General features: G+C 44.1%; 1 protein-coding gene across 1 annotated transcript in view; it reads left to right on the forward strand.

Annotated features, from left to right (window-relative positions):
* LOC126456648 (cyclic nucleotide-gated cation channel) overlaps window positions 1-25,856 on the forward strand; it is a 1,140,961-nt gene that overhangs the window by 912,020 nt on the left and 203,085 nt on the right. The window contains exon 11 of the mRNA XM_050092391.1: window positions 12,256-12,396. Within this exon, the coding sequence (XP_049948348.1) occupies window positions 12,256-12,396 (141 nt within the window). The remainder of the gene's footprint in view (window positions 1-12,255; window positions 12,397-25,856) is intronic.

A 25,856-nucleotide genomic window follows, 5' to 3' on the forward strand; every position in this document is an offset into this window, starting at 1 on the left:
GGGACTTAAGAAAGTCAACGCTTAGTGTTTCAACTATCGTACTTCATCTTGAGTTACTCATTTGGGTGGCTGTTATCGTTGCTCTTACGTCGGTTCTGCACCTTCGGAGGCAAGTATTTCACAAACATAACCGGTGAGAAGAAAAAAATCAGGTGCATCATGGGCACAATACTCTTTCTACTTGATACCCTACCATAACAGCTACCAATAACAACCGACAAAGCAAGCTATCAGCATGTGTGATAATTGTTGTGAAGATTCAACTGGGGTGAAGATGACGACTGGCGCAGTAGGGTAAATGAAACTTTGTGTTGCGATGTTACCTTACCGCTACTGCACAATAACCTTATCTATTGCAAAATTACCTTCCTGTGTGTGCTTAAAGACTAAGTATAGTTATAAACCGTACCAAAAATAAGAAGAGTGTAATACGTTAATAAAATGTGGCTCACATATATAGTTAGTTACTAAAATTAACTACAACTTTTTTCTTTTTTTACTCTAATAAAACAATAGGTTTCCTCGAAAATACTTCCAAATTACCTTACCCAACATGTTAGGAAAGAACTGTTAGTTTACCAAATAATATCTCTGGCTATGATCTTTAGTTGTAATAAGTAAAGATTCTAAATGAACGACAGTGTATGAATACTTTCTTTCATGACTGTGAGTTAATATGGGATATTTTTTCAGAATCCGATAGAACAATATACCACAGACAATGTAGAAAAAGCAATTCAAATCTTGCATATAACACCTAAAGGTCTCTTACTCAATATTCTGGAAGAGGTCGAAATCTACACACGTGCACACAAATCTCCACAGCAAATACTCAAAGAGCAATTAGATCTAAAATATAAACGCTATATAGAAAACTTTATTCAAATCATCGATCATGAAAACGGATAAACAACCAAAGACATAAGCTAATCCAAACCAATCACACACTCACAGATAAAAATAAACAACACGGTAACTAAGGGAAATTGATAAGTAACTGCTCTGATGTAAACTTATAATATCGTTGGTTAAACGTCAGACAAAAAAATTGTTACAAACAACAAGTAAAATTCAGGCTATAACTTCCAACAAATACAGCCTATGAAAGCTACGTCATAAAATATCTCTAAAAGACGTAAGAAAAACGCTTGAGTGACTAACCAGCGATGCTATAGGTAAGTTAAGAATTCCATAAATGTATGGTTGTCAATCTCATATATGACAAGTAGGCTACCGTCTGCCATAAGAAAATAATATATAATAAAACCATTACTTTCAGATCGCCTGACGATGGCAATAGTGCTGAAACAGGCCTGTCGTGATTAAATAAACATGTCAAAAAAAGAAGCAGCTTTTTGGACTTAGACTAATTCATAACTACCAAAATGATTACGCAGATTTATGGCACGTAAGCCGCAACTGAATATTACCAATTTTCACCTTTTAAACTGAGTTATAGTAGGACCAGCATTTATAGATATTCTTTACGTGTCTGAATAAATTATTACTTCATGCAACACAGATATGTTTAAACGTCACCTTAGAAAAATTGTAAATGACTGCTTAAACTGACATACAATATTTTTAGCGCAACGCAATCTGACTTTCAAAAATCCCTACAAAAGAATGGCTCTGACTAACAATAATCTATACCTTTCATCAATCACTTACCTCACAAAAATATTCGTTACTCGTTACTGCAATACAGCGAGCGCCACTACTGCCAGCTAAATAAAAGATTCAAACTACTGAAGGCACTAACTACTGATAGGCATAGTTAGCAACTGAAAGATTTTGATAGAGAACAAACAATGTATTTACCTTAATAGTGTTCAAAAGTCATAATATATATAGCAGTTCATGACATCCAGTCTTACAAATTTACTGTCTCTGATGGACACACGTCCAGATCATCCGCTCTCAAAACTCCCCCACATCTCTCCCCACATTCACCACTGCTGGCGGCTCACCTCCAACTGCGCAACGCTACACGCTGTTAACAGCCAACTGCTCACTACAATAGAGAATATTCCAACAATGCAAACCAGCCACAGACTGCACACAGCACAGCCAGTGATTTTCATGCAGAGCGCTACGTGGCGTTTACCAATATAAAAACCTAAACAGCCTACTTACAATGTGGTGTCATCTACATCAATTTATTATCAGTTGATAATAACCCCTTACTGACATTTATTGCTGTTCATTTAATGGCAGTTATTTTAATTTAATATTTTACTACTCTCACCTCTCAAAGCATGTACCTCTCCTCCTGACAAGCCCTGTATTCTGTCTACATTTTTCGCTCACGTTTCTGCTGCGTATGCACAGGCTTGAGTGTGCAGACCTGTGCAGGTAAAGACCGTACAGTAAAACACGGAGGCTGCTATGCCGCAAGCACAGCAGGGGACCGGCCACCGCCGCCGCTGCAGCGTATTTCCATTCGTTAGTTAAGCCTGCGCTCGGCGGCCGTGTCGCATATCAGCGCTATTTGCGCGCTGTTGTCAAACAGCCCGCCAGCCCTGCGCACACAAGCCTCGCAACTAATGAAGGCCGTCGCTGTCCCAACAGCAGGTAATGCGGCGCCCAGATGAGGCGGGACAATCGACAGCCGCGCTGGCCGCCTCTGTTTGACTGCAATCGCATTTCAGTCGCCAGCCGGCGAGTGCGAGCGGAGGCCGGTTCATTCGGCCTTCCAAAGTCGACACAGCCAGCTTAACACTGGCGTACACATCGCTCAAGAGCATTCGATATTTGTTTAACAAGCAAAAAATGGTTCTGAGCGCTATGGGACTTAACATCTGAGGTCATCAGTCCCCTAGAACGTAGAACTACTTAAACCTAACTAACCTAAGGACATCACACACATCCATGCCCGAGGCAGGATTCGAACCTGCGACCGTAGCGGTCGCACGGTTCCAAACCGAAGCGCCTAGAACCGCTCGGCCACACCGGCCGGCTTTAACAAGCACCGATCACTCATTGCAACCTAGGGCTCGTCGATTTTGCTCAAGTTCTCGACAGTGATAATACGTACTTGGATGTATCTGCTCTAGTACCACGCACTTCTGAGGATTTTTCGAGAAATCGAGGTTCAGCGTTCTTAGAGTCTTTTGGCAAAGTATTAGGTTGGTGCATAATTTCTTAGCGTCTTTGTTTTTGTGGTGTGTACCGTTTGCTATGGGTTTATTTGTCGATTGCGATTTTTTTAGCTGTAGTTCACTTGAGGCGTCGCAGCTATGGCGCGATCGCTAATTTGTGTATTAAAGCTTTCTTGTATGAATGTACTGTATGTGGGCCCCAGTGTAAGCAGTCAGAATATTATACGATCTGCAACGGGCGAACTGTGTCCTGCAGACGTGCATCATGACCATATGGCGTGACTGCAGCGTGTGAATGTAGCGGGGAGGTGCTTATAGAGTAGTTACATTCTCTGGAACTATAAAAATTAGTAACTGATCTAGAAATAGTCTGAGGAACTTCATATTAGGTACATAACCTTCTGTTGTGTAAAGGTACAATCTGTCACAATTTGAAGGCAATAACTGTCATAATTCGGAATTTACAAAAAAAACGTCAATTGAAAACGTATATATATATGTTAATAGTTCACCAACTGTGACTATTTCAAAAGATATGATAACACCTTCAGTGTTGCCGGCCGGAGTGGCCGAGTGGTTCTAGGCGCTACAGTCTGGAACCGCGGGACCGCTACGGTCGCAGGTTCGAATCCTGCCTCGGGCATGGATGTGTGTGATGTCCTTAGGTTAGTTAGGTTTAAGTAGTTCTAAGCTCTAGGGGACTGATGACCTCAGAAGTTAAGTCCCATAGTGCTCAGAGCCATTTGAACCACCTTCAGTGTTTAGATTCAAATTTGGAAAGTTCTCATTTTAGAAAATCTTTCATAATTTTACTGTAGTAATAACTTTAAGAATTTAAAGCAGATATTTATGTTTTGCCTTAGGGTGAGTGAAAGAGAGTACTTTTGTGAGTCTATGCGAGACATTCACCAATATTAAATTTTCAGTTTGTAATTCTCTATAGGAACTTGCAAGTCTTCCAGCTTTGTATCGTGGGAACGAATCTACCAGTGGTTCCCCTCCTAGTGGATCACGGATGTCCAAGCACGTTTGAATATGTAAGATACAGCCAGAACGTTCGCGACTATACAGGGTGGTCCATTGATAGAGACTGGGCCAAATGTCTCACAAAATAAGGATGGCGGAGGCCGCTGTCTCCGGGAGAGAGTGTCAGTGTGTCGTAGCGGACTTTGAAGATAAGAATCGCCTTACAAAGTAGCCGAACGCCGCCTGCAGTCTGTGTCTCATTGCCTTTGTCATTGGTAAAATCTGTGCTAAATGGGGTAGTCACGAAGCCGGATGAGTGTTAACAAAATCCATCCGTTGTAACATATCCATTGCTCTCAAGTGGTTGCCACGAACGCTCGTGCGGATAGCTTCAAGCTGGCGTTTATAGTTAGATGAGACCGTGCGCTGTATATCACGCGTGAAGGTGATCCACGAACATTTGAGCTTGTTGACTAATGGCAATGGAGTTACACTCCCTATTGGAAGACTTCTACCAAGAGACATAGCACCAAATTTCGTCAGGTTCACACGGCTTCCCACAGATGTTCCGTACTGGTTGATCCATTTCAGTGCCTCTCGCACTTCATCCCCTGATACAACTAAGATCACCACGTCATCTGCATACGCACGGCAGATGAAAGTATGCCCCCTAATTGTTATCCATGTCAACCTGCTCCTCAAACCACGTAACAGTGGCTCAAGGGCGACGGCAAAAGGAGCCTCGACAGCGGACACCCCTTGCGGACCGGGATAAGGAAGCCTTCTATGAACTCAGATGGAACGGGAAGGACAGGGTTCATCAGTTCTTCATACATCGCAGTCCAGCGTGAAACCATGATGTCTTGGAATGGGCGGTAAAAATCCAGCGGAAAGCCGTCAGAACCTGGGGCTTTGTACGCCGCACCCCTATGAAGAGGATCAGCGAAGTCATCAACCGTAATCGTCGATGTGAGAATCTCCGCAGCAGCTCCATCAAAGGTTCCTGTCAACGAACGGAGACCATCAGTCACCACCACGATGTTCTGGTTCTCTGCTGCATACAACTGCTCGTAGTGATTCACAAAGGCGTCTGCAATATAATTCTGGCACGTCAATCGGCGATCATCTGGCATTTCGAGGGCGCTGCCAGCTTTCACCGACACCGCTGCTTCTCACAGATAATATGATGCACGGACGGGGGTTCCCCTAGTACCCAATAGTGACATCTTGCGCATACTATCGTGCCCTCAAGGATGCGACGCATAAGCGAAATTATCTTCACCTCAATCCGCTGAATTTCAGCCTCTCGTTGAACAGAGGGTGCATGGCCTGAGAGTTCGAGGAGAATTGTAAAATAATGTTCCATGGTATGTGGTTGCCACAGTATTTTGTCGCGACCGTAATTTAGCATCGAACGACGCAAAGCAGGCTTGGTGCAGTCGAGGCACCACGAAAGGATATGCTGGAAAGCGTCCCACATATTTGTTCCACATCTTCCTTACGACCTACCTGCATTCTGAATCCTTGACCTCGCCACATCTTCTGCCTTTGGAGGGAAACAGTCCGAAGGTATGTAATATGGTCGGAGAAGTCCGTAGGTCACAACTCAGCGTAAAGCATGGCAGTTACCATTGCTTGGGAAACATAGACACGCTCAAGACGACTTGCTGAATGACTGGTGACATACGTATATCCAGGTCGATCACCATGCACGAGGTCCCAAGTGTCGGTGAGGTTCAGTTGATGCACGAGCGGCTTGGGTTCCTGGCATGTGGTGAAATGAGAATGTTGGTCCTTCTGGGATAACACACAATTTAAGTATCTGCCAAGAATAATACTGTCGCAGTGACCTAAAAACAAAGGAGTGACGGAAATTTACTTCGAGTTGCACGTAGAATTCTGTCACACACTCCTTTGTTAACCGATTCCACAAATACCACACTGCTCACTAGAGACAGGTGGATGCCAACAAGATCATTGCAATCAATCTTCTCTTATTCTCTGATAAACTGTTCGATTTCAAGTGCTTTTGGTCGAGCATATTCAGGTCAAAAGCTAATCTTCAGTGGCGATTTTCTGTGGGCATAAGCGATTCTCTTTCTAAGGAAATACAGCGCTTTAAGACTGCAAAACCACGTGAACTACTCTGCGAGTGAGCTGCGCGGCGAGGACATAAACAAGACGTCCGTGCCGCTAGCCTACCTAAGGGCGACTGCGCCCCTAGACCATGGGTTCTTGTTATTAGTGAGCTGAAAAGGTGAGACAGTGTATTCACGTCTCTTAGCTCTCATCAAGTCAGTCACATTAACAATGCTGGTGTAATTGCATTCGTGAAGATGTACTTAGAACGGTAAGTAGTTTTCTTCTCTAGGGCACTTCACGGTGCAACCCTAGACTCTTTCTCTCTCAATCCTGCCACATGCTTTCTTCTCACCAGCGAACGGCAGCGTAGTCTTTGTCGATTTTTCTGTCATTGTGGGAGGCATTTTTCCGTTTAGTTAATTTTTAATGCCTGTGTTCTGTTTCAAATGAAGGAACGTTTAACATCCCTTCACTAGACGGAGCACAAGTTCGGATTACTCCGTTATGGATGATGAAGGTAGTCGGCTGTGCTCTTTTAAAGGAACCATCCTGTCATTTTCCTGGATCGATTTAGGGAAATCACGGAAAACTTAAAGCGGGATGGCCGGACGCGTATTTGAATAGCCATACACCCGAAATATTTAGTTTCGGAATTCGTAAACTTAATTGAATCGCTGATTTAGAAAAGGGGGCTTATTTTTCAACTAGCTTAGCGTCCGCTGCTTCGATCGCGTGACGGTACGGCCTCCAGAGATGTATTTCTGTTTTTAGTTAATCGAATTTTATGTTGTTCACTAATTGCAGCACCTTCTAAGCTTTTGACGCTGATTAAGGTCATGCAAGCAAGGTTTTATCCGAATGTACTTCAGACCTGAAAGCGATTCTGGTAGCTGGAGTCCAAAGTTTTTGTTAACCATGTCTTTTGCGTTCTTGCGGAGATATTTACATAGCAACTTTCATCCCCTCGCAAATATTTCTTTGTGTCTAACCAGGAAGTAAAATACCAGTTTTCATGAATTTAGCTTAAAATTTTTTTTTTATATAATGAAATATTTTCTTAAAAATTTTCATCCTCTATTGCACTCCTTACTGGCTGAATTTCCAAAAACAGTGAAACAAGAATTTTTGCTTTTCTAGGAGCCAAACTTCAATTTTCAAAAAAATGGTTCAAATGGCTCTGAGCACTATGGGACTTAACATCTGTGGTCATCAGTCCCCTAGAACTTAGAACTACTTAAACCTAACTAACCTAAGGACATCACACACATCCATGCCCGAGGCAGGATTCGAACCAGCGACCGTAGCAGTCCCGCGGTTCCGGACTGAGCGCCTAGAACCGCTAGACCACCGCGGCCGGCTTCAATTTTCAAAATGCCTTCGCAATGAAGTATTCTCATAAAACGTTTCATCCACTCTATCACCCCCTTAGGGATTCAATTTCCAAAAAAAAAAAGTTATGCTTATGCTTTATTTCTAACAGAGAAGCCGAATACAAATTTTCATACCATTAACTTCCAAAATGCTTGCACAGTGAAATATTTCCAGCAAAACTTTCATCCTCCGTTTCATTCACAAAGGTGCTGAATTTCCAAACATAGTGAAACAGGTATTTTTTTATTTTTTAACTGAGAATCCAAATTTAAATTTTCATAGATTTAGCTTTAAAAATTCTTTCATAATAAAATATTCTCATAAAAATTCTCATGTAACCGAGAAGTCAAATACCGATGTTCATAGATAAAAATACTTCAGTAGTTCTTTAACAATGATATAAAAAAAAGATTTAGTCCTCTATTTCATCACATAGTATTAAGTTTCTAAAAATGCTGAATCACATATTTGTTTTTTTTCTGGTCGGGAAACCAAATACCAATTTTCATAGGTCTAGCTTCAAAATTGCCTTCATCACCGATTTCTCCCCCTTAGCCTTGAAATTTCGAATAATCCCTCCTTAAACGATGTCTACAGTATAGGATCCACACCTGTTGTAAATTTCAAGTTTCTGTCCATAGCGGTTTGGGCTGGGCAGTGATGAGTCATTCAGTGAATGAGGACGCGCCAGCTTCTTGCACGTATTTGCAAAGAAACTGCTTGAATCGGGATCATGGAATGCCATACAGAAGACAAGGCAGAAAACTGCAACTGGCGAGGTACATGAAGAGGGCTTTCGGCGTTGGCGCATAACGACCCTACTGCTTCGTCGCGACGTACCGCCTCGGACTGTGGTATAAGTCAGAGAAGTGTTCTACGCATACTGCACCGGCATAGATTTCACCCGTTTCACCTCTCACTACATCAAGCGCTCTCCGTTGTGGATTTCGAATGGCGCCACGAATTTTGCCGGTTTGCTTTGCAGCGCCTACAAGATGATCCAACGTTTCTTCATTGGGTGCTTTTTACTGATGAAGAGACTTTCACCAACCACGGTAATGTTAATTTGCTTAATATGCATTACTGGACAATAGAGAACCCTCATTGGCTTCGACAGGTACACCATCAGCAACCGTGGAGTGTTAACGTGTGGTGCGGCATCGTCGGAAATGTCTTTGTGGGGCCGTACGTCATTCTGGGTATACTGAATGGCAATAACTATGCACAGTTCCTGCGAAACGTTATGCCCAGTTTGCTGGAAGAGGTACCGTTACCTACGCGTCAGTACACGTGGTTCCAACATGACGGCTGTCCTGCTCACTCTTCCCGTGTGGCTACAGAGCTGTTAAATGAAAAGTTCCCGGATTCTTGGATGGGACGACGTGCTGAAGTGGCCAGCCCGGTCTCCTGATTTGACCCCTCTTGATTTTTTTTTCTGTGGGGAGCAATCAAACGTAAAGTGTATGCTCAAATACCAACTACGTCAGACGGTATGAAGCAACGTTGTCATCGAAGCGTGAGCTGATATCTCACGTGACACCCTCGCAGCCGTTCACAACTCATTCGAACGGCGACTACAAATGTGCATTGCAGCAGAGGGGAAGCATTTGGGGCACATGCTTCAGTAAAGATTTGTATCATGTACAGTATGCATTTTGCATGTTTGTGTGTATTTGCTTCATATTGTGATCAATAGTAAATATTTTCAAATAAAAAGCAGATACGTAGGAAATAATGGGACCAATAAGGGCATCCTCATTTACATTTGCATTTCTGTTACTTTAAATGTATTAATATCTTTTAGTATTTCAATACTGTATGTTGTCTACTGTTTTAGTATTTCAGTTGTCGAATAATTGAATAATATTTTCGCGACATCGTCAGTTAATTTTTCTGCAAAATATCGCAGTATAAATTACTATTGTCAGGTAAATTGGCGTGTTTGTGTAAAGACGGACTCGCGACGTTTACCATGTACTCTACACAACAGGAAAGGTCGCATTGGACAACGCCGCTTCGAAGGACGAATACGCTACGGAAACATATCTGTGTCTCAAAAACTATTCGCCTAAATATTACAATATACACTTATTAGAAACCATCTTTTTAAGCCTATCACGTTACGCTAAAATTTAACATAGGTTTCCATTTAAAGAAACCAAAGATGGCCTCATATCTCTGTAATAAAACATAGCACAAACATGAAATGTGATGTATTCAAGTAGCCCCTGTCCCTGCAATTCACTGTCCAAACGGCATCTTTGTATCTATTACGGTTGGGGAGATACAAGGGGTGTTATGACTTAGATGCCTCACCCTGTACAGAGATTTACGTTTACCGGCGATAACATATCTTTATATATGGACACATAGTTTTGTGTAACAAACGGTCATATCCAATCAACAGAAGCGCTCATTAGATGTGATGAATTAGGGAAAGAGCCATATCAAGATAGACAAGAATGTGATGGACCTGTTCCAACAAAAAAAGAACATAGACGATGTAAGGAAAATTCTACAACACATAGCTGGCAAGCAGAAAACCATGTTATAACAGTGTCTGCTAATGGTCAGTGAAACAAGGACAAGATAAAGATGAAGCATACTCCCATTGTCTGCTTTCTACTCGTATTCTGATTGTGATTGTATTTTACGTACATGATGAATAAAACCTATATGGTCATACCACACTTTTTTTATTGATGTAATGAATATGGATAATATAAAATTTCGTAATGCAATCCTCCCACTGCAACCGGAACGGTAGTTGCTTCATCAACACCACCAGTTAAGAAAAGGGTCACCTCCAGTACATTAAAACTGGAATACTGACCGTACTTATTGGCTAAAGTGTGATGTAACGGTGTATACTGTAACTCTTTCAACCAATTGCTAAATAACAACACCACGAAATCATGCTTAAACCCATTGTGTAGTAAATTAAGTTTTTGTGTCTCCTGAAAAATTTACTTTCTGGGACATGATCGCTTTTCCACTTCACCGATTGAATTATAAGCTGTGGGTATGGTTGCACGTCAAACACTATCTGTGTACACTTTCTCTTTCATGTAATGTTTCTGATGTACGTTAAATGTTCTCATTTTCGATTAAGCTTAATTTTTGTCACCACTGCGATTCTTTCCTGCAGTACGCCACTTTATTCTTTTGATCTGAACATCCACTTTTAAATATTTAATCGTGCATTTCCCCGAGACTAAATGAACTAGGACTGGTGCTCCAGTTTTTGTGTCCATTTATACAGTTTCACTTGGGCTATGTACACTACTGGCCATTACAATTGCTACACCAAGAAGAAATGCAGATGATAAACGGGTATTCATTGGACAAATATATTATACTAGAACTGAGATGTGATTACATTTCCACGCAGCAGTTTGGTGCATAGATCCTGAGAAATCAGTATCCGAACAACCACCTCTGGCCGTAATAACGACCTTGATAAGCCTGGGCATTGAGTTAAACATAGCTTGGATGGCGTGTACAGGTACAGCTGCCCAAGCAGCTTCAACACGATACCACAGTTCATTAAGAGTAGTAACTGGCGTATTGTGACGAGCCAGTTGCTCGGCCACCATTGACCAGATGTTTTCAATTGGTGAGAGATCTGGAGAATGTGCTGGCCAGGGCAGCAGTCGAACATTTTCTGTATCCAGAAAGGCCCCTACAGGACATGCGATCGTGCATTATCCTGCTGAAATGTAGGGTTTCGCAGGGATCGAATGAAGTGTAGAGCCACAGGTCGTAACACATCTGAAATGTAACGTCCACTGTTCAAAGTGCCGTCAATGCGAACGAGAGGTGACCGAGATGTGTAACCAATGGCACCCCATACCATCACGCCGGGTGATACGCCAGTATGCTGATGACGAATACACGCTTCCAATGTGCGTTCACCGCTATGTCGCCAAACACGGATGCGACCATCATCATGCTGTAAACAGAACCTGGATTCATCCGAAAAAATTACGTTTTGCCATTCGTGCACCAAGGTTCGTCGTTGTGTACACCATCGGCGGCACTGCTGTCTGTGATGCAGCGTCAAGGGTAACCGCAGCCACGGTCCCCGAGCTGATAGTCCATGCTGCTGCAAACGTCGTCGAACTGTTCGTGTAGATGTTTGTTGTCTTGCAAACGTCCCCATCTGTTGACTCAGGGATCGAGACGTGGCTGCACGATCCGTTACAGCCATTCGGATAAGATGCCTGTCAATTCGAGTGCTACTGACACGAGGCCGTTGGGATCCAGCACGGCTTTCCGGATTACCCCCCTGAACCCACCGATTCCATATTCTGCTAACAGTCATTGGATCTCGATCAACGCGAGCAGCAATGTCGCGATACGATAAACCGCAATCGCGATAGGCTACAATCCGACCTTTATCAAAGTCGGAAACGTAATGGCACGCATTTCTCCTGCTTACACGAGGCATCACAAGAACGTTTCACCAGGCAACGCCGGTCAACTGCTGTCTGTGTATGAGAAATCGGTTGGAAACTTTTCTCATGTCAGCACGTTGTAGGTGTCGCCACCGGCGCCAACCTTTTGTGAATGCTCTGAAAAGCTAATAATTTGCATATCACAGCATCTTCTTCCTGTCGTTTAAATTTCGCGTCTGTAGCACGCCATCTTCGTGACGTAGCAATTTTAATAGCCAGTAGTGTAGTTTCACTTGCACTAACAGGAGCTCTTACGATGAACGTTTGTGTTTTCGCAGCGAAACTGGACGGGGTGAAGACGTACATGCGCATGCGGCGGGTGCCCAGCCACCTGCAGGTGAAGGTGATCAAGTGGTTCGACTACCTGTGGCTGACGCAGAAGTGCTCCGACGAGGAGAAGGCGGTCAGCTGCCTGCCAGGTAAGCCGCCGCTCGCGCTGCTCAGCTACGTTCCTGCGAACGCCCTGCGCTAACTTCAGCAAGCCGTCGAAACCCGTGTAGGAGTCCAATTCAGAAAGCAAAGACTTTTTTTACATAACATTTTGAATTGGCTAAACAGCATTGCAGCTAGTGTCATTCCCGCACATTCTGTCCCGCAACATCTATTCATGTAGTACATCTCTTGATGCGCTTCCTATACTCGGTCCACTGAAACATGTTACTTCAAGGTCACTCCCCAAGTGCCGTAGAGTTGGTAGTATAACTAACAAACAAGTGAGGAACGGGACGCGCCACGTCTACTGAACCAATAACAGCACCGAACAAAGCCGGCTCCGGCGTCGACGCTACCACGTTGCCGGCTTCCGTGTAAACATTGTATGCTAGTGCGCGAACGCCTGCTGTTGTGCTGTGTTACCTCCACGACTACGGTTTTTGTTTGTTAAACAATGTCTCCAAAACGATGTCGTTCACCAGGCGACAATCCGTTGCGCTGTGGAGTGGCATTAGTCAGGCTGTGGAATTGCTGCGGGGGACGTGTGAGTTGTACGAGCAAGAAAAAGAATTTGTTTCTGTTCATGGGCATGCGTCTATTCCTGCCGATAAAGTTTTAGAGCGTACCTCGAAAACTCGGCAAGAAAAAGAAGCAGCCTCGTCTTATTACAGATACTGATTCTTTCCAATCCGATACAATTCGTCGGCACATATACGGATCTATAAGAGGAAAGAATACCCCACAATAGCGAAGTTGCTAATTTCTTTAAAAGAAAGTGAACTTTTCTCAGGAGGGGAAACGTCACTTAAGATGATATTAAAAAGTATTGGCCACCGTTTTAAAAAGTTAGATGGACGAAAACTGTTACTAGAAGAAGCTCATGTCGTTGCAGCTCGTATCATTTTCTTACGTAAAATTGTAGGAAAGGACACACACTCAGTCATATGGTTAGACGAAACCTGGGTCAACGCTGGAGAATCAGTTGAGAAATGCTGGACAGATGATACTCCGAATAGCATCGGTCATCAGCCAACAGGAAGAGGATCACGAATAATTGTAGCCCATACAGGATCTTCAAACGGCTTTGTGCCTGAAGGACTTCCAGTTTATCGATCGACAAAACCGGTGACTATCATGAGGATATGGACCACCCACGGTTTCTGCAGTGGTTTAAACATGTGTTGCTCCAGTTTAGTGTTCCGAACGTTTTTGTGATGGACAATGCACCGTACCATTCCGTGATAAAGCTCCCACCACCAGTGACCGTAGAGAAACTATGGTGCAGTGGTTGCAGGCGAGAGACACTGCTGCGGACATGAGCATGACGAAACTGCTGTAATACTCGCTCGTGAAACAAAATAAGCCTGTGACGCCTAAATACGTTGTAGATGAAATTGCTAGCGAACAGGGTCACTTGGTAATTAGGCTACCGCCTTATCACTGTCATTTTAATCCAATTGAAGTGGTTTGGAGTGAAGTCAAGGCGTACATTAGAAGTAACAACAAGACTTTTACTATAACATAAGTGGAAAGACTGCTACGTGAAGGTCTTGCTACGGTAGACGCTGCCTCATGGAGGAAAATAGTAGACCATGTAGCTAAATTTGATAAGAGAAGCACAGACTATAGCTGGCATTATAAATGAAAACGAACAGTTAATGATTTCGCTTAACGATGATGATGATGACGACGAAGACAACGGTTCTGACGCCGATACCGATGACAGTGAAGGAGAACTGGATGGAATTGCGCCATTGACATCGTAAATTGCTGAGTGTCAATGTAAACAGAATTAATTCTTTTTCTCTCTGCAATCGGGTAGGCTATATATGTTTCGCTTTATTTCTTCCTATGAGCGCGGATAGCGTGTTATTTGGTATGCTTAGATTTGCATTATTATACTACGTTTTACATGCACCTATTACTGTAAAAACTTGGACTACTTTTCATAGATGCCGGCCAGTGTGGCCGAGCGGTTCTGGGCGCTACAGTTTGGAACCGCGCGACCGCTAGGGTCGCAAGTTCGAATCCTGCCTTGGGCATGGATGTCCTTAGGTTAGTTAGGTTTAAGTAGTTCTACGTTCTAGGGGACTGATGACCTCATAAGTTAAGTCCCATAGTGTTCAGAGCCATTTCAACCATTTTTTCATAGATATTGTCATTAACTTCAGGTGTTTTTATTTCCCGGTTTAATATACTATCAAACGCTTGGTCTCCGTCGTCGTTCTCTCCATTGTTAGAAAAACGTACTTTGTTGCACTTACGTATAAACGTTGATTGTAGCTTACATTTACGAAACGTACTTCGGAGTTGTGGGCGTGTGCGGTGGCAGCTATTGCAACCTCGCAATCGCAGTGTAGCCAACCACTCGCGAGCTGTCGAGTGACATGTTTCACCGGCCCGGATATAATTCTGTCCTCGAAGAAGCTTCGTGACAGTATTCCATAGCACTCATTTCCAATAAGCTACCACAAGAAATAAACAATCTTAGGGATAATATTCGCACTCCAGACCCCTAATAGGAAGAATTTTCTTATTTATCATTCCTCTGTTCTGTCAGGGAGATCGTGGGAAATTTTAAGCAAATTCCTGTGTTTTATTCTTAATTATGATAACATACACTGACCAGCCAGAACGTTATGACCACCTGCCAACTATTGACACACAACCGTCCAGGCGATCGCAGCGTCACCTCGTGACGAGTGGGTGCTAGTCAAGCACACGCACGGTGCATGTAATATCAGTGAGCGCACTGTGCATGTGCAGAACGGGGAAAGCGCGCAATCTATCTGAGTTTGACTGGAAACAAGCGCAGGTGACGCCTGTATATAAGAAGGGTGGAAGGACGGATCCTCAAAATTACAGACCAATATCCTTAACATCAGTATGTTGCAGGATTCTCGAACGTATTCTCAGTTCGAATATAATGAATTTGCTTGAGACAGAGAAGTTGCTGTCTATGCATCAGCACGGCTTTAGAAAGCATCGCTCCGGCGAAACGTCGTCCTTTTTTCACATGTCTTGCGAACCATGGATGAAGGTATCAGACGGATACCATGTTCCTAGACTTCCGGAAAGCGTTTGACTCGGTGCCCCACTGCAGACTCCTGACTAAGGTACGAGCATATAGGATTGCTTCCCAAATATGTGAGTACCTCGATGACTTCTTAAGTAACAGAACCCAGTACGTTGACCTCGATGGTGAGTGTTCATCGAAGCTGAGGGTATCATCAGGAGTGCCCCAGGGAAGTGTGGTAGGTCCGCTGTTGTTTTCTATCTACATAAATGATCTTTCGGATAGGGTGGATAGCAATGTGCGGCTGTTTGCTGATGATGCTGTGGTGTAGGGGAAGGTGTCGTCGTTGAGTGACTGTAGGGGTATAGAAGATGACTTGGACAGGATTTGTGATTGGTGTAAAGAATGGCAGCTCACTCTAAATATAGATAAATGTAAATTAATGCAGATGAATAGGAAAAAGAATCACGTAATGTTTGAATACTCCATTAGTAGTGTAGCGCTTGACACAGTCACGTCGATTAAATATTTGGGCGTAACATTTCAGAGCGATATGAAGTGGGACAAGCATGTAATGGCAGTTGTGGGGAAGCCGGATAGTCGTCTTCGGTTCATTGGTAGAATTTTGGGAAGATGTGGTTCATCTGTAAAGGAGACCACTTATAAAACACTAATACGACCTATTCTTGAGTACTGCTCGAGCGTTTGGGATCCCTATCAGGTCGGATTGAGGGAGGACATAGAAGCAATTCAGAGGCGGACTGCTAGATTTGTTACTGGTAGGTTTGATCATCACGCGAGTGTTCTACATCTACATCTACATCTACATGATTACTCTGCAATTCACATTTAAGTGCTTGGCAGAGGGTTCATAGAACCACAATCATACTATCTCCCGACCATTCCACTCCCGAACAGCGCGCGGGAAAAATGAACACCTAAACCTTTCTGTTCGAGCTCTGATTTCTCTTATTTTATTTTGATTATCATTCCTGCCTATGTAGGTTGGGCTCAACAAAATATTTCCGCATTCGGAAGAGACTTTAATGACTTTCATCCCAACTCGCGTATCATATCTGCTACACTCTCTCCCCTATTACGTGGTAATACAAAACGAGCTGCCCTTTCCTGCACCCTTTCGATGTTTTCCGTCAATCCCACCTGGTAAGGATCCCACACCGCGCATCAATATTCTAACAGAGGACGAACGAGTGTAGTGTAAGCTGTCTCTTTAGTGGACTTGTTGCATCTTCTAAGTGTCCTTCCAATGAAACGCAACCTTTGGCTCGCCTTCCCCACAATATTATCTATGTGGTCTTTACAACTGAAGATGTTCGTAATTTTTACACCCAGGTACTTAGTTGAATTGACAGTATTGAGAATTGTACTATTTATCGAGTAATCAAATTCCAACGGATTTCTTTTGGAACTCATGTGGATCACCTCACACTTTTCGTTATTTAGCCTCAGCTGCCACCTGCCACACCATACAGCAATCTTTTCTACATCTACATCTACATTGATACTCCGCAAGCCACCCAACGGTGTGTGGCGGAGGGCACTTTACGTGCCACTGTAATTACCTCCCTTTCCTGTTCCAGTCGCGTATGGTTCGCGGGAAGAACGACTGTCTGAAAGCCTCCGTGCGCGCTCTAATCTCTCTAATTTTACATTCGTGATCTCCTCGGGAAGTATAAGTAGGGGGAAGCAATATATTCGATACCTCATCCAGAAACGCACCCTCTCGAAACCTGGCGAGCAAGCTACACCGCGATGCAGAGCGCCTCTCTTGCAGAGTCTGCCACTTGAGTTTATTAAACATCTCCGTAACGCTATCACGGTTACCAAATAACCCAGTGACGAAACGCGCCGCTCTTCTTTGGATCTTCTCTATCTCCTCCGTCAACCCGACCTATACTCAAGTATAGGTCGAACGAGTGTTTTGTAAGCCACCTCCTTTGTTGATGGACTACATTTTCTAAGCACTCTCCCAATGAATCTCAACCTGGTACCCGCCTTACCAACAATTAGTTTTATATGATCATTCCACTTCAAATCGTTCCGTACGCATACTCCCAGATATTTTACAGAAGTAACTGCTACCAGTGTTTGTTCCGCTATCATATACTCATACAATAAAGGATCCTTCTTTCTATGTATTCGCAATACATTACATTTGTCTATGTTAAGGGTCAGTTGCCACTCCCTGCACCAAGTGCCTATCCGCTGCAGATCTTCCTGTATTTCGCTACAATTTTCTAATGCAGCAACTTCTCTGTATACTACAGCATCATCCGCGAAAAGCCGCATGGAACTTCCGACACTATCTACTAAGTCATTTATATATATTGTGAAAAGCAATGGTCCCATAACACTCCCCTGTGGCACGCCAGAGGTTACTTTAACGTCTGTAGACGTCTCTCCATTGATAACAACATGCTGTGTTCTGTTTGCCAAAAACTCCTCAATCCAGCCACACAGCTGGTCTGATATTCCGTAGGCTCTTACTTTGCTTATCAGGCGACAGTGCGGAACTGTATCGAACGCCTTCCGGAAGTCAAGAAAAATAGCATCTACCTGGGAGCCTGTATCTAATATTTTCTGGGTCTCATGAACAAATAAGGCGAGTTGGGTCTCACACGATCGCTGTTTCCGGAATCCATGTTGATTCCTACATAGTAGATTCTGGGTTTCCAGAAATGACATGATACGCGAGCAAAAAACATGTTCTAAAATTCTACAAGAGATCGACGTAAGAGATATAGGTCTATAGTTTTGCGCATCTGCTCGACGACCCTTCTTGAAGACTAGGACTATCTGTGCTCTTTTCCAATCATTTGGAACCCTCCGTTCCTCTAGAGACTTGTGGTACACGGCTGTTAGAAGGGGGGCAAGTTCTTTCGCGTACTCTGTGTAGAATCGAATTGGTATCCCGTCAGGTCCAGTGGACTTTCCTCTATTGAGTGATTCCAGTTGCTTTTCTATTCCTTGGACACTTATTTCGATGTCAGCCATTTTTTCGTTTGTGCGAGGATTTAGAGAAGGAACTGCAGTGCGGTCTTCCTCTGTGAAACAGCTTTGGAAAAAGGTGTTTAGTATTTCAGCTTTACGCGTGTCATCCTCTGTTTCAATGCCATCATCATCCCGTAGTGTCTGGATATGCTGTTTCGAGCCACTTACTGATTTAACGTAAGACCAGAACTTCCTAGGATTTTCTGTCAAGTCGGTACATAGAATTTTACTTTCGAATTCAATGAACGCTTCACGCATAGCCCTCCTTACGCTAACTTTGACATCGTTTAGCTTCTGTTTGTCTGAGAGGTTTTGGCTGCGTTTAAACTTGGAGTGGAGCTCTCTTTGCTTTCGCAGTAGTTTCCTAACTTTGTTGTTGTACCACGGTGGGTTTTTCCCGTCCCTCACAGTTTTACTCGGCATGTACCTGTCTAAAACGCATTTTACGATTGCCTTGAACTTTTTCCATAAACACTCAACATTGTCAGTGTCGGAACAGAAATTTTCGTTTTGATCTGTTAGGTAGTCTGAAATCTGCCTTCTATTACTCTTGCTAAACAGATAAACCTTCCTCCCTTTTTTTATATTCCTATTAACTTCCATATTCAGGGATGCTGCAACGGCCTTATGATCACTGATTCCCTGTTCTGTACATACAGATTCGAAAAGTTCGGGTTTGTTTGTTATCAGTAGGTCCAATATGTTATCTCCACGAGTCGGTTCTCTGTTTAATTGCTCGAGGTAATTTTCGGATAGTGCACTCAGTACAATGTCACTCGATGCTCTGTCCCTACCACCCGTCCTAAACATCTGAGTGTCCCAGTCTATATCTGGTAAATTGAAATCTCCACCTAAGACTATAACATGCTGAGAAAATTTATGTGAAATGTATTCCAAATTTTCTCTCAGTTGTTCCGCCACTAATGCTGCTGAGTCGGGAGGTCGGTAAAAGGAGCCAATTATTAACCTAGTTCGGTTGTTTAGTGTAACCTCCACCCATAATAATTCACAGGAACTATCCACTTCTACTTCACTACAGGATAAACTACTACTAACAGCGATGAACACTCCACTACCGGTTGCATGCAATCTATCCTTTCTAAACACCGTCTGTACCTTTGTAAAAATTTCGGCAGAATTTATCTCTGGCTTAAGCCAGCTTTCTGTACCTATAACGATTTCAGCTTCGGTGCTTTCTATCAGCGCTTGAAGTTCCGGTACTTTACCAACGCAGCTTCGACAGTTGACAATTACAATACCGATTGCTGCTTGGTCCCCGCATGTCCTGACTTTGCCCCGCACCCGTTGAGGCTGTTGCCCTTTCTGTACTTGCCCAAGGCCATCTAACCTAAAAAACCGGCCAGCCCACGCCACACAACCCCTGCTACCCGTGTAGCCGCTTGTTGCGTGTAGTGGACTCCTGACCTATCCAGCGGAACCCGAAACCCCACCACCCTATGGCGCAAGTCGAGGAATCTGCAGCCCACACGGTCGCAGAACCGTCTCAGCCTCTGATTCAGACCCTCCACTCGGCTCTGTACCAAAGGTCCGCAGTCAGTCCTGTCGACGATGCTGCAGATGGTGAGCTCTGCTTTCATCCCGCTAGCGAGACTGGCAGTCTTCACCAAATCAGATAGCCGCCGAAAGCCAGAGAGGATTTCCTCCGATCCATAGCGACACACATCATTGGTGCCGACATGAGCGACCACCTGCAGATGAGTGCACCCTGTACCCTTCATGGCATCCGGAAGGACCCTTTCCACATCTGGAATGACTCCCCCCAGTATGCACACGGAGTGCACATTGGTTTTCTTCCCCTCTCTTGCTGCCATTTCCCTAAGGGGCCCCATTACGCGCCTGACGTTGGAGCTCCCAACTACCAGTAAGCCCACCCTCTGCGACTGCCCGGATCTTGCAGACTGAGGGGCAACCTCTGGAACAGGACAAGCAGCCATGTCAGGCCGAAGATCAGTATCAGCCTGAGACAGAGCCTGAAACCGGTTCGTCAGACAAACTGGAGAGGCTTTCCGTTCAGCCCTCCGGAATGTCTTTCGCCCCCTGCCACACCTTGAAACGACCTCCCACTCTACCACAGGTGAGGGATCAGCCTCAATGCGGGCAGTATCCCGGGCAACCACAGTCGTAGTCCGATCAGGGGATGCGTGGGACGAGCTGGCCGTCCCCGACAAACCCCCATCCCGACCCCCACAGTGATGCCCATTGGCAACAGCCTCAAGCTGTGTGACCGAAGCCAACACTGCCTGAAGCTGGGAGCGAAGGGATGCCAACTCAGCCTGCATCCGAACACAGCTTTGCAACTGATACTGGTCTTCGGATGACCTTACTAAACGGTAAATTACAGCATCATCTGCGAACAACCTAAGAGAACTGCTCAGATTGTCACCCAGGTCATTTATATAGATCAGGAACAGCAGAGGTCCCAGGACGCTTCCCTGGGGAACACCTGATATCACTTCAGTTTTACTCGATGATTTGCCGTCTATTACTACGAACTGCGACCTTCCTGACAGGAAATCACGAATCCAGTCGCACAACTGAGACGATACCCCATAGGCCCGCAGCTTGATTAGAAGTCGCTTGTGAGGAACGGTGTCAAAAGCCTTCCGGAAATCCAGAAACACGGAATCAACCTGAGATCCCCTGTCGATAGCGGCCAATGCTTCGTGCGAATAAAGAGCTAGCTGCGTTGCACAAGAACGATGTTCTCTGAAACCATGCTGATGACGTATCAATAGATCGTTCCCTTCGAGGTGAGTCATAATGTTTGAATACAGTATATTCTCCAAAACCCTACTGCAAACCGACGTCAGTGATATAGGTCTGTAGTTCGATGGATTACTCCTACTACCCATCTTAAACACTGGTGCGACCTGCGCAATTTTCCAATCTGTAGGTACAGATCTATCGGTCAGCGAGCAGTTGTATATGATTGCTAAGTAGGGAGTTAATCGGTATACAATCTGGACCTGAAGACTTGCCCGTATCAAGCGATTTGAGTTGCTTCGCAACCCCTAAGGTATCTACATCTAAGAAACTAATGCTAGCAGCTGTTCGTGTTTCAAATTCTGGAATATTCCGGAAGTGCTTCAGGAACTCGGGTGGAAGTCTCTACAGGAAAGGAGGCGTTCCTGTGTGAATCGCTACTGAGGAAATCTAGAGAACCAGCATTTGAGGCTGACTGGAGTACAATTTTACTGCCGCCAACTTTTATTTCGCAGAAAGGCCACAAAGATAAGATAAGAGAGATTAGGGCTCGTACAGAGGCATATAGGCAGTCATTTTTCCCTCGTTCTGTTTGCGAGTGGAACAGGGAGAGAAGATGCTAGTTGTGGTACGAGGTACCCTTCGCCACGCACCGTATGGTGGATTGCGGATTTTGTATATAGATGCAGATGTAGATGTAGATGTAGAGGCAGACTGTGATGGCCCGGAGGTTCGGCACAAGCGTTTCGGTAAATACACGCGTTGTCAAATGTTCGAGGAGTGCTGTGGTGAGTGTCATCAAAACATGGCGAATCAAGGCGAAATCACGTCCAGCGTCGTGAAGTTGGGCGGCCACTCTTCATTACAGATGTCAGACGTCGTTCGTTGGGCAGACTGATAAAAGCCGGGCGGGTGGCGAACTGTGGCGGAACTAACATCATACTTTAACACCAGGCAGCGTACAAGTGTGTCCGAACACAGTGCACCTATTACTCCAAACGATGGGCCTCCGCAGCCGACGACTCATGCATGTGGCAATGTCAACGCCACGATATCGGCAACTACGACTGAAACAGACACGTGACCATCGGTACTGCACGTTGGCGCAGTGACAAAGTGTTGCATGGTTTGATGAATCCCAATTTCTTCGTCATCATGCCGATGGGAGGCCGCGAATCCCAACGTCTTCCAGGTGAGCAGCACCTTAACAGCTATATGGCGGCGGCTCCATTATGCTTTAGGAAACATTCACGTGAGCATCCTTGAATCCAGTGGAGCTCGCGTAAGGCACCATGACGGGCAACGAGTATCGTACACCGGTTGCAGAGCACGTACAACGCTTCATGCCGATCATGTTTGCCGACGACAGTTGCATTTTTCAACAAGATAATGCCCCATAACACAAGGCCAGGAGTGTGATGGAGTGGTTCGAAAACACAGTGGCGAGTTACAGTTAATGAGCCGACCCCCTAACTCGCTAGCTCTGAACCCGATCGAACACATCTGGGTTGTGATTGAACATGATGTCAGAGCTCATCGACCCCCTCCCCAAATTTGTGCCTGCAGGTGTGATGTGAACTCCCTCCAGCGAACTAACCAAGACCTCATTGCTTCCATAGCACGACGTGTCGCTGCTATTATCCGTGCCAAAGGTGGACATACCGACTGTTATGTAGGTGGTCATAATGTCCTGACCGATCAATGTATACTAAGAAACTCGTCGTCTGGATAGTGTTAGTGCGAATATTTTAAATTATAGTTAACTTCTCATGAACCGGCTGAGCAGAGATTGCGTTCTCGATTTGGTCCTATGGAACTGAAGGTTTAAATAAAATAAAAACTGTCACAACTCTTCTTGCATCGTCTTAGAAAGATCGTCATCTAACGAAACCTTGGACTCACGCTGGCGCTCCACCATCGGACTAAAAAGGTGAAAATCACTCGGGGTAACGTCGCAACTGTACGGTGGGAGCTCCATCCGTCAAGGGCACAAATACAATAGTTTGTAAGAGGGGTGGGGGTGGGGGGGTAAGTTCTGGGCCTAGGGATATGCGGAGTATTTTTAATATTTTCGGATATGAATTGCGACTTTTCAGTAACCACAAAAAAGTTCCAGTTCAGACTTTATTAAAAGGGTGCGAAATACCCACTTTCATATCATACCTGACTACATTAAGGCTTTTCCTTTCCCTGAGAGGTGGGGGGAGGGGGAGATGGCCCCTTCCCGTTGCCCCCGGTACATGCCCGCTTGCCAACAACTCAAATTCAAGATTTTGAATGCAGAGGATTGTTTTCCCAGCTCTATGGGGTTGAAAACTATTCTCAACCGAAATGAAACCTTTTGAAAGATTCCTACTCTTTACTGATATGTGTTTTAGATCTCGTAGTACATCTACATGACTTCTCTGTAATTTACCCTTAAGTTCTTGGACAGGGTTCATCGAATCACTTCCACTTCTCTACCGTTCTACTCCCGAACAGTGCGCAGGGAAAACGAACCCTTCGATATTTCCATGGGAGCTCGGATTTTCCTTATTTTATTACAGTGATCACTTCTTCTTATTTAGATGGGCATAAAAAATATTTTGCATTCAGATGAGAAAGTTGGAAACATCTCGCCTCAACGGAAAACGCCCTTGGTACACTTAGTGCTGTCCCTCTTTGAGCTTTTTCGACGTCCTCCGTCTATCTTATCTGGTAAGGTTCCCATGCCCAGGAGCAGTATTCCAGCAGACGAGGGACAACCGTAGCGCAGGCAGTCTCTCTCAAGCAGAGTGTTCTGACAATAAAACTTCGTCTTTGGATTGCTTTCCCCATAGCATCGTCTATTAGATCGTTCCACTTTAAATTGTTCGTAACTGTAATTCCTAGCCATTTAGCTGAACTGACAGCCTTTAGATTTGTGTTATTTATCGTGTAACCCAAATTTAACAGCCTTCTTTTGGTATTCATGAAGATGACCTCACATTATTTGGGGTCAACTGACAATTGTTGAGCAATACATATATCCTGTGTGAATCATTTTGCAATTGGTTTCGATCTTCAAATAATTTTATTAGACGGTAAATAACGGCATCATCTCAGCTCAGATTCTCTCCTGAATCATTTTTACACAATAGAAACAGCAGAGGGCCCATAGCACTTCCTTGAGGAACTCCAGGTATCACTAACGTTTTGTTCGATGACTTTCCGTAACTTTCCTTCAGTTACTATGAACTCTGATCTTTCTGAGAAAAAATCACGAATCGCGTGGCGAAACTGAGATGATACTTCACAGGCACGCAATTTGGTTAGAGCCCGCTTTTGACGAACGGTATCTAAAGCCTTTCGGAAATCAAGATATATGGAATCAGTTTCAGATGCACTGTCAGTAGCACTCATTACCGCCTGAGGATAAAGGCCTAATTGTGTTTGACAATAACGACTCATGTGAATCTGTGGTGACTGTGTATCAGGATATCGTTTTCCTCGAAATAATTCATGATGTCCTAAACCGACTATATTCCAAAATCCTTTTGTGAATTTACATCAGTGATACGGGTCTGAAATTCATCAGATTACTCCTGCTTCCATTCTTAAGTATTCTAGTGATCTGTGCAGCTGTCCAGTATCTAAGTACGGATCTTTCGCCGAGCGAGCCGTTGTATATGTTTGTTAAGAACAGGGCTATTATATCAGCTTACTCTTAAAGGAATCTCACTGACACTTAATCTGCTTTTATTGGGTGGCGTAAGTTGCTTCACTACACCGAGCATATCGACTTCAGTTTATCATGTTGGCAGCTGTTCTTGATTTGAAATCTGAAATGTTCACTTCATCTTCTTTGGTGAACGAATTTCGGAAAATCGTATTTAGTGACTCCACTCCGCTTTAGTGGTACTGTCCCCGTCGACATTACCGTCCCTGTCGCTCAGTGAAGCTATTGATTGTGCCCTTCCGCTGGAGTACTTTACATACGAGCAGAATTTCATCGAATTTTCTGTCAGATTTGGAGACAGTACTTAATTATGGGAAACTACGAAAGCATAACGCACTTAAGTTCGAACTAAATTTCGAGCTATGTAAAACTCCGCCAATATTGGGGATTTTGCATTTCTTGAAGTTTGGTGTGCTTTTTCCGTTGCTTCTGTAATAGTGTTCTAACATGTTTTGTGCACCATGAGGAGTCAGTTCTGTCTTTTATTTATTTATTTTGAATCTTTCCACTGCTGCTGATACTAGTTCTTTGAATTTTTTAATCCACATCTGGTTCACCCTTACATAGTTCAGAAAGAACGGAGGCTGTCTCTCACGAAGGATCAAGCGAATTTTCACCTACCTTTCTAAGTAGATACGGTTTGCGTTTATTTTTGGTCGGCTTGGATATTAAGGTATTCAGTCTCGTCTTAAAAACCTTGTGATCACTAATCCCTGCATCAGTGAGAATGCTCCCTGTTTTCTGGGTATTATTTGCTGCTGAAAAGCCAAGTATGTTTTCTCAACCATTTACACTTTGGGTGGGTTCCGGAACTAATCCTTCAAAATGAGACTCGGAGAAAACATTTAGCACGATTTCGGACCGATGAAGCTCTCAGTATGGGTCACTATTGACTATTTGACGTTTAAGGGAGTAATGAATCAGCAGTGGAGCTTTCATATTCTCCCGTCTGTTTCCAAAGTGGACTCGTACGCTCTTTGTCGCAGACGGTCCTCGCC

The sequence above is a fragment of the Schistocerca serialis genome, chromosome 2 (assembly GCF_023864345.2).
Source record: "Schistocerca serialis cubense isolate TAMUIC-IGC-003099 chromosome 2, iqSchSeri2.2, whole genome shotgun sequence".
Taxonomy (NCBI): domain Eukaryota; kingdom Metazoa; phylum Arthropoda; class Insecta; order Orthoptera; family Acrididae; genus Schistocerca; species Schistocerca serialis.